General features: G+C 42.3%; 1 protein-coding gene and 1 pseudogene across 1 annotated transcript; both read left to right on the forward strand.

Annotated features, from left to right (window-relative positions):
* The first annotated feature begins 416 nt into the window (after positions 1-416).
* On the forward strand, positions 417-6,006 carry LOC133913579 (putative pentatricopeptide repeat-containing protein At1g64310). The gene has a single exon (XM_062356763.1). The coding sequence runs from the start codon at positions 493-495 to the stop codon at positions 2,167-2,169; it is 1,677 nt and encodes a 558-aa protein (XP_062212747.1). The 5' UTR covers positions 417-492; the 3' UTR covers positions 2,170-6,006.
* A 23-nt stretch (positions 6,007-6,029) lies between these two features.
* On the forward strand, positions 6,030-10,637 carry LOC133913569 (lysM domain receptor-like kinase 3; annotated as a pseudogene).

Raw genomic sequence — 10,637 nt, forward strand, 5'->3', positions numbered from 1 at the left:
GACAGAAACCGTAAAGAAAAATCTGAATCTGAAAAGAAGCCTTTGGCCACGATCTTATTTGGCTCTGTAGTTCACGTCAAATCATCTGAAGCAAAGCCTGTGAATCGCACTGTTGACGCTACTAATTCACACAAAAAAATGTGCCAACAGTAGCACCCTAGTGCAGAGGAGGACGAGACACGGACTTAACAACCAGATATCAAAATGGGGAGAAGGGTATTACCGGTTGGTCTCATATGTAAGTGACGGTTAAAGTTATCATGATTTTAACATTAGAGGATCCTCTACCGTTATGAGATGCGATAACGCTGCATTTGGAGCGGTATCGAGATCCCAACAGTCCTGTATCCGATTGCATGGGACTTGATTACGGAATGCCTGAACCAAAAAAGCCATCAGGCATCAGTTACCTCCAGTAATCAGGTCACGTTGCTGCTACTTGCTACCCAACTGAGTTGAATCGTTCCGACGTCACAATCTTGCGTCCATGGTATGCGCGGGCAGCTCCAGCTCCTCGCCGCCGCCACCAGCAATGGCGCCGACCTCCCCCTCTCCCACACGAAGCAGCTCCACGCGCGCCTCCTGGTCGCCTCCCCCTCTGCCGCGGCCCCCGCCGACCTCCGCCTGCTCCTTCTCCGCTCCTATGCCGCGCGCGGCGACCTCGCCTCCGCCAACCGCCTGCTCGACGAAGCGCCCCGCCCGGCCTCGCCGCTCCTCTACAACGCCCTCATCCGCGCCCACGCACGCCGCCTCGACCTCCCCGCGGCGCTCGTGCTCTTCGCCCGCATGCGCCGCTCCGCCACCCCGCCCGACGCCCACACCTTCGCCTGCGTCATCCGTGCCTGCGCCGACTGCTCGCGCCCGGACGCCGTCAGTGTTGTCCATGGCATCTCGTCATCTTGCGGCGCGTCCTCCCATCCTATTGTTGGGAGCGCGCTTGTCAGAGGGTATGCGAAGCTTGGGCTCGTTGACGATGCCCGCCGCGTGTTCGACGGATTGCGTGAGCCGGACTTAGTTCTGTGGAACGCCATGATGTCCGGGTATGGGTACCGGGGAATGTGGCGTGATGGGCTTGAGCTGTTTTTGGCCATGCGGAGAGCATGGGAGCGGCTGGATGGGTACTCAATGGTCGGCTTAGTCTCGTGCTTCTCGAATCCAGAAGCACTTGCTTTCGGTGAAGCAGTTCATGGAGTTTGTGTCAAGGGGGGTTATGATTCTGGACACCATGTGAGAAGCGCACTTGTTACCATGTACTTGAGGTGTGGATGCATGGTATCTGGCCAAATCTTGTTTGGTAATTTGCCAGATGCGGATTTGGTTACATGGTCGTCATTAATTACAGGGCTATTGCAAACTGGGAAGTACGTGGAGTCATTGGATTTGTTCCGACGAATGTGCTACACTGGCAGGAGGCCAGACAGCATCTTGATTGCCAGTGTTCTCTCAGCATGTGCTTCTACAGCTGCTATCAGCTGTACCAGCGAGGTCCATTGTCATGCAATCAGGCTTGGAGCCGATACAGACATCAGAGTCTCGTCTTCACTAGTGGACGCTTATGCAAAATGTGGTTTCTCTGAGGTCGGCTACTGGGTGTTCCGCCAAATGCCTAATAAGAACTCAGTCATGTACAACACAGTCATATCAAACCTTGGATCTCATGGGTTTGCAATGAAGGCCATTGAAGTCCTTGATGAGATGGTTAAGGATGAGCTCAGGCCTGATAGTGCTACCTTCTCAGCTTTACTTTCTGCTTGTTGTCATGTGGGACTACTGGATGAGGGTTTGAAGTTGTTTAGGAGAATGAGGGATGAGTTCCACATAGTGGTTAAAATGGAGCATTATGTGTACATGGTAAGGCTTCTTGCAACATTTGGCAACCTGAAGGAAGCATACGATCTTATACAGACAATGTCAATACAGCCAGATTGTGGTGTGTGGGGTGCATTGCTTTGGGGTTGCTGTGTTCATCATAATTCTATCCTTGGCAAGATCGTTGCTGAAAAGCTATTTGAATCTTATCCAGACAAGGCTGCTTACAGGATCATGCTCTCAAACCTGTATGCATCACAAGAGATGTGGTGGGATGCTGAGGAGGTTAGGGCTGAGTTGTCGAAAGAAGATACACACAAGAACACAGGGATCAGTTGGGTTGGTGAAGTAAGGAAATGATGGCTGGGCTTCCATAATTGAAAAGCATGTCAGATGCCAAGTACATATGAATGCTGTATTGTTTGCTCTGGTAGAAATGAAATCCTCTGAAACTTTGTTAAATTGAAATACTTGGTAAACTTTGCTGAATATGTTCTTTACTCTTTCTTTTGTTATCTGTATATCCTCATTTCTTTAGTTGCTGTGTATACTCATTCAAAACTAAGTTTGCATACATGAAACCTTGCGTTGGCCTAACTCTTGTCTTGCATGTAAATTTTGAGGGGTAACCTAAAATTCAGAGCACAAATTGCTGGACACTCCTAATTTGGCTCCTGCTTATTTCTCTTTTGTTCATGTGTCTGCTTCTCCTTGCATCTCTATATAGGTAGTCACTTAAACAATTTATTTCCCATTTCTTCTGCTTTTGTATCACATGTGCAGATTACTGCTTTGCCAATAAGTATGTTACTGTTATGCTTGATACTGTATCACCTTCATTTGCTTTCTTCTTCTACAAAACTTCATGGCTGATATACCAATCCCTTGTTTGTTAGTTGAAGCTCAACCCACCAAATCCAAAGGCAACCATTTCTTTTGTGTTGAATCTAGCTGTTTCACAGCATTTTTATTAATAGTTCTATTCTGCTATTTTTAAGTACATGTAGAGTGGTAAAAAACATTTGAACAAATCATTCTAAGGGCCTTTTTTGGATGGGGGGATTTGGATCCAAACCCCTAGGACTTGTTAGGAATAGCAACTTGTATTTCCTGAAGACCCTGGGCTAGTATATATACATGTACATGTAATAATATGCAAGAAATCTCTTATAGACTGGGGATATTACACACAGACACACACATATATATACACTCTAATCTACTCTCTGCGTTAAAAATAGCTATTTAACACCCTAACACTGTCAACCTGTCCTGCACCCATAAAAAACATACCACAACCGTAAATTCCAATTTATCGAGACTGTAAATTCCAATTTACACTCCTCAAACTCATGGGGGATCAACTACACTGAATTTGGAGAGAAAGAACCTGTGCTAAGCTGTACTCTGTGGCTTCGTGAAGAAATTAGCCAATTGAAGCTCGGAAGGAACATACTGAAGAGCAATCACCTCATCCTGTACTTGTGTTCGTGTGTAAGAGCATCAACACCAATATGCTTGGTGAGCTCATGCTTCACTGGATCCCGAGCAATATTGATAGTACATGTACTGTCTGAGTAAAGAGAAGTAGGTTCAGGAGAAGGAACACCAAAATCGTCAAGTAACCACCGTAACCAACTGAGCTCCGCTGTTAGTAATGCCATGGCTCGTAACTCAGGCTCTGCACTAGAACGAGAAACTGCGATCTGCTTTTTAGTCTTCCAAGCAATGAGAGTATCATTAAGGAAAACACAGTAGGTAGAAATAGATCGGCGATAGAAAGATCATTAGCCCAAGTAGTATCAGAATATGCACAAAGCTATAAAGAGCTGGAGCGTGGAAGAAGAGGCGGCGAGAGAGTCCCACAAAGATAGCGCAAAGCACGCAGGAGATGACTATAGTGGAGTTGAGTAGGAGTAGAAACGAATTGACTGAGGATGTGCACTACATGGGAAATGTTAGGAAGAGTGACATTAAGGTAAACAAGACTCCCAACTAGATGACTGTAGTGAGTGGGATCTGCAAGAGGCTCACTATCAGTGAAACGAAGCTGAAGATTAAGCTCCATGGGAGTCTCAACAGTGCGCTCATCATTGAGAGAAGCATGAAGATCCTGAATATGCTTCTCTTAGGACAGAAAGCCCTCAGGAACAGAATACCTTGATGCTGGGTGCTATTAACTTTGTATAAAATGACAAATGAAGGATGATTACATTGAGGCACAATGGGCACTATATATAGAGTTGGATGGGGGAAACCCTAGACTAGGAGATGACCTTTATACCCTTAACACCCTCCCTCAAATGCAACGTCATTGCATTCGCGTTGCATTTGAAGAGTGGACACTAAGCACTAGACTTAAAAAAAAATGATACATCCGAAGTCCAATATTGAAGATTGCGTCGAAGAGTGCAACTTTTGAATAATGTCGATGTAAAACAAACTCCTCCCTAAGAGGGTACTACCTTCACGACCCGGACTTCACCAAATACCTTAAATACGAATATTTCTTTGGAGACTTTGAATAGTGAGATGTGTCAAATCAAGTCAAAGGGAGAATAGAGAAATTACTGCTGCAAGATGACAAGCAGTGAGACAGCTACAAAAGGACCAAGAAGGCATGGTCATGATGTGTAGCAAGACAGCTATGAAAGGATCAAGAAGACAAGGTCGCATCAACGACGACGACGATGGAATTAGCCAAATTGACGGTACTCAGCTAACCACAAAACAAAAGAAACAATTGGTTGATTGACAAAATTTGTGGACACACACGGCTAAGACGAACTGAAAGAGTATATGTGTGTACTTGGAAGGAGACTTGAATGAAGGGATGCAACATAAAACATGGAATTTAAACTAGAAAAATGAAAATAGGACTCAAAATGCTACAACAGCAGCAAGCAACAACCACTAGCAGCAGATTTGGACGTAGTGAAAAACAACTTGAGCAGCAGGGGAAGGGAATCGATGACAGCGAAAGCGACAGCGACCCTAAGAGGCTGCAACGATAGAGGGCACGACGATGATCAACGATGACTTGCGGAAGATGATGGGAGACCTGGTGACTGCAGATCCAATACGTGAGCGATGAGGACGGGGAAGCACGTCGACTGGAGCACGATGATAGCTCCCAATAGCAACACTAGAATAAAGAAGAACACTTGACAGCCCATGCAAAAGCCCACATCGAGATTCATGGGCTTGACGAAGAACAAAAAGGCAGTCGTGCATCTCGCCATGAGCCGACGACCAGGAGGCCAAGCTGAAGGATGCGGACGACCTCAATACGGAAGGGGATGTCCTTCTGATGCCGTCGGCGATTGAATTCGAGTTGCTGCGTCCAAAAAGAAACCCTAGTTCTAATACCATGTTAGGAATAACAATTTGTATTCCCTGGAGGCTTTGGACCAGTGTATATATATATATGTACATGTGACAATATGCAAGAAACCCTTTAGTGTGTGATTATTTGCATGCATGAACTGTATACGCAGGCTGAGGGGAAGCAGGCTGAGCGGAGTCATATTTATTAAAAAGAATAATATTTGGTTGGTTGTATCTGTCTGGACAGGTTGAACTGAGTTTCTATTTGGTTGACTAAATATGAGGTCACATGAGCGGATGCAAGAGCTGCTATTCTAATTGGTTGCTTGCATGAAGGTGATTTTGTGACACTTGCAAGTGGGCTTACCTGAATGAGCGGATGCAGTAGTCTGCATACGTCAGGTAGGCTATGGGTGTACATTTGCATCTGCTGGGTCAGGCTGGAATAGTGCATGCGGTTAACCAAACACGTTTCTCTCTGAGATTATATGCATCCACCGAGTCGGGATCCATTCGTACAAGCAACCAATCACCCCCTTATAGACTGGGGATATTACACACACACATTACTTACTTTAAATTTGGGCTAAATCCTAAAAATTCCTAGAGTAAGTCCCCTCATCTAAACTGGGGTAAATGTTAAGGCAAACTACTGTTAAGTTTTGTTTTTGAGCCCCAGCACACAATACTGATAGTTCACTCATTGAGAAGTGACATGATTATTTAAGGAAAACAACTGAATAGTACATATCAAATGATACCCCTAGAAGTACATCTTCTCTATCATTGTATGGTTCTGTGGTGACAGATATGTTCTTACTGCTCAGATGATAGAGTTGAGGTTTAGTGAACTGCAGTAAAGGTGTGGTTAAGATTTTTGTTTTCCTGTGTAGGGCCCAAAGAAGAAAAAAGGTGGAGTTTTTTCCTGAATTCATCAACTTCCCTAAATCATGATTGCTACATAAGGTATAGAACTCTGGTGTGACACGGGGGCAATAGGGTTGTCACAGCTAGCTGTGGTTCGAGCCTTGTGTCCGGAATAGCCTATGCGGTCGTTTCTTAATTTGTTTGTGGCACATAATGTAAATCACCAGGGGCTGTGTTGTATTCAAACTTTCTTTCTATCTTAATGCAACGACGCGTAGCTCTCCTACGTGTTTGAGAAAAAAAAACATAAGGTATAGAAATGTAGAATCTATACAACTGCTGATAAAAGGGCAGTGTGGTAAAACCATAAGTATTTATCACTCCATTTTTGTGTATCTTTGAAATGGTGTAATTTAGTACTAGATAAAATTCTATAACATATATAACATTCAATTTAAAACTAGCAGAGATGGCTATATTAATTTTTGTTTGGCTAATTGTCATCAATTGGTAAGTTCTTGCAGTGTATGATATCTTCGGGGAAGATCGGAATTGCAGTACTTACAGCACATTTCTATCTGTGTTCATCAGTCTTCAATTGAATATATATGAACGACCAACATGCTGTTTCAGTCCCTTTTAGCAAATAGGCTATGCCATGCTGTCCTTTTAACTACCATATGTTTTTGTAGATTTATCAGTATAACCCGACTCTAAGCATTGCAAAATATGCCAAATGTTGGAAGCCAAAGACAAGCTTGACTCCTTCATAGTCCATGAGGCCTGTAGGCTGCAGCTAGCTGCCAATTTCTTTAGTGTTGGACTAGAGTTGGTGGACATTGTGAGAAGCTTGAGTACTCTATCATGTCATTTTCCTATGTTCCAAGCCATGTAGAGCTTCAGGGAAGCAGATTTAACAAGGAACAACACTAGCAATCTGTATGATGGCCGGCCTTGCCAGGCCATTGACATCCCCAGGAAGCCCAAAGTACCATACAAGCATTAGAAGCCAAAACTGGACTATCAAATAAACCTCTGTAACCATGTCTCTCCTCTTGATCACCATGGCTAAACTTGTCTTCCTGTTCTTCCTCACCTTGTTTTTGCATCACCACCATACCAGCGCTGCTTTGCTTGATTGGCCAAGAAGCAACATAGCATTACCAGCACTATGGCAACCCATGCAATACAGTGCTGTATCCGTCAACCCTTCATGCAGCTCATTCCTCTGTCACTCCTGAAAGGCGGAACCTGTCTGAAATAGTCTCTATCTTCAATGGGAATGCATCTCTCATCCAGCCTATCAAACGGCTCTCTGGTTCGGAGGACCTGTTGGTTGATATTCCATGCATGTGTGAAGCCATTAATGAAACCATGACTGCTTTCTTCTATGAAACTCGATATAAAGTGAATGAGGGGGATACATCTGACAGTGTCAAGTTCAACTTCAATGGGCTCGCAATGGACGTTGGTGATGGCAATGGACTGAATCCAGGTGACACAATTAAGGTTCACCTGCCATGTGCGTGTTCCTCAACAGTATCAGATGGAGTGTTGTCCCATGCAGTACAGGAGGAAGATACCCTGAGCACTATTGCAATCTTGTTCACATCAAGTTCACAAGATATCTTAAGCTTGAATCCTGGCTTGACACATCCTGATTTCATTAAACCAGGGTGGATCTTGTTTATCCCGATGAGAGTTGCTGGTTCTTCTAAGAAAAGTAAGTCATTGGTACTTTTCAACTTAAGTAGTTCCATATTTAGATTTTTGTGAATTACTTAAAACTGATACATAAGGCTTTTGCTACAAGATATTAGTACCATTGGCGTTCTACATGATTTGTACAACACAAGATGTAGATGCTTCTTGCAATCCAAATCTGTGTTGCGAAATTTAATTTTCTTTAATTAATATAATTTTTCTTGTGTTCGTCCCAGGTATTCGATTATAAGATATGCGTTATTTTCTGCCATGTTGCTAACTGAAAACTGAACTTTTGCCTTCTCTTTTCTTGATTTGTCAACTCTTAGAGGTTGGTAGTTTGTCGATCATAATAGCAGCATCCATATCAGCTGCAATACTGCTCCTCTGCGTGTTCACTATCATTCTCCTCCTGAAAAGGAGGTCTTCTCAGCACATTGTTGAAGCACCTGAGATTAAAATGGACAGAGATCCCAGCAACACCAGCATTGCTGCCCTGGAGAGCCGTTTCTTTCCATCCATGAGAATTAATGGTCTTGTGCGCCACTTTATTCTGCTTATAGTTTTTTAACTAAACTTAACATAACATATTACTCTGAATTGATTGGTTGCAGATAGTGATCCGTTCCAAACACAGAGGCCTGTGATTTTCAGCTTGAAAATAGTTGGAGATGCTACAGCTAGTTTTGATGAGAAAAGAAAGATTGGTGAGGGAGGATACAACAGTGTTTACCTTGGTTTCATAGGACCACATGTAAGAAATATCTATAGTATCTTATGCAGGTTACTGTAATCATGAAGCAAGAATATCCTTATGTGTGACTTTGATAGCAGGAAATTGCAATTAAGAAGATGAAGGCGAGCAAATCAAATGAGTTCTTTGCCGAGCTGAAAGTTCTGTGCAAAGTACATCATATAAATGTGGTATGTACTTAATTGATAAAATCAAAGAGGAAATGTATACTTTTGTAATGATCGTTTGCATGTAAGCACTGAGTTTTCTAAAATGTACAATTACACATAGGTTGAGTTGATTGGTTATGGTGCTGGGGATGATCACCTGTACCTTGTGTACGAATATGTCCAGAACGGATCACTCTGCGAGCATCTACATGATCCTTTGCCAAAAGGTATCCAACAGAAAGACAACCATTGATGGTATGTCAAGGTTAAGCAGTGCTCTCTCCAGTAAAAAAAATGTCAAACTAATTTAATTTTGACCATCAATAATTCATGAATATTGTAGGTATGCCATCTTGATAAATGCTTTCATAATATTATTAACTTATTAGGTTCTACAAATACAAAAGAAAAGAAACTGGTGGACCAAATTGTCTTTTAGGTCCCAAAAGGATTCTATTTTATTTCAAACAACAAACAATATTTGTTTTAGTAAATTTCTGGAGGCATGAATGCATGAATTTCTGGTATTAAATGATCCAGCGCATGAAGTTGAGTGGGCATGCACAAACTTTCTTTCACGAGAAATTATTTTAGGTCATGAACCTCTCTCATGGACTGCAAGAACACAGATAGCAGTGGAATGCAGCGCGTGGTGTTGAGTACATCCATGATCATACAAAGGCCTGCTACGTCCATCGTGACATCAAAACTAGCAATATTCTGCTAGATAATGGACTAAGAGCTATAGTGAGTTTCATTTAAATCACCAAAGTTCAAGTGTATCTGCTCCGAAATCACCATCTGATTATTCTCTGTTTAACAGGTTGCAGATTTTGGGCTAGTGAAGCTTGTTGAGCGCAGTGATGAAGAAGAATTTATTGTGGCGACTCATTTGGTTGGAACTCCAGGCTACCTTCCTCCTGAGTTAGTATTTATTTGTTGATTTGCAGTTCGACCAGCTGATGGGGTTTCATATGTAGTACTCATATGAAGTTAATGCTGCAGGTCAGTTCTTGTACTTCACATGACTACCAAGTCTGACGTGTATGCATTTGGAGCAGTACTTGCTGAACTGATCACTAGACTCCGTGCTCTTGTGTGGGATAACAAGGAAGCTAATAAGACGAAATCACTGATATCAATTGTAAGAACCCGTTCAAACCTTTGTGAATGTTTGAACTTATTTATTTTATAGTTTGCATATTGATATTCTCCATGGTTGCATTGTAGTAATATCTGTCATATTGTAAGCAGATGAGAAAAGCCTTCAAACCAGAAGATCTGGAGAGATCGTTGGAGACGATTATAGATCCTAACTTGAAGGACAATTACCCCATAGAAGAAGTGTGCAAGGTTAGTGAAACTGTGTATACCTACTGATTCACTGGAACATTCTAGTTAACTGAATCTTACCTTTCTCTGATTGATAGATGGCAAACATTTCGTTGTGGTGCCTAAGTGAGGATCTATTGAACTGGCCTGAGATGAGGGAAATTATGCCAATGCTACCTCAAATCCACTTGACCTCAATAGAGTGGGAAGCATCACTTGGAGGTGACGGCGAAGTATTTAGTGGCGTTTCCAATTGTAGATGATCAAACATCATGCTTTCACATAGTGACGACAAATGCAGTCCTTCTAATTTTATTTTAAGGAGTATAGTTCCTGGACTGCACTTTGTGAATTTATTCATTTCCTTGCGAACTGTTAAGGTATTGCTTTTTGGTATGAGTCTTTCTCTTTTTGCAAGTTTGCTCCCAAGGTCATTCATATCCATAGTACTCGCACAATTATATGTACACATATGTAATTGTTTGAGGATTTACCTGTAACAATATCTCGATAGGCTAAAAAATAGAGTGACATGATTATATTGATGAATTATTATTACTATTTTGATAGCTATTGATGAATTACTGAAAAGCGTGTGCTGTTTTTTCTTTCTTTTTTGAGGGAAAAGCGTGTAGTGTTGAAAGCTAGACTACTAACTTGAGATGTTATACATCAGTATGAAAGTGAATACTGAA

This window comes from Phragmites australis, chromosome 1 (assembly GCF_958298935.1).
Source record: "Phragmites australis chromosome 1, lpPhrAust1.1, whole genome shotgun sequence".
Taxonomy (NCBI): Eukaryota; Viridiplantae; Streptophyta; class Magnoliopsida; order Poales; family Poaceae; genus Phragmites; species Phragmites australis.

Coding starts and splice junctions, on each gene's coding strand:
- LOC133913579 (XM_062356763.1), top strand. CDS start 493: ATGCGCGGGCAGCTCCAGCTCCTCGCCGCCGCCACCAGCAATGGCGCC.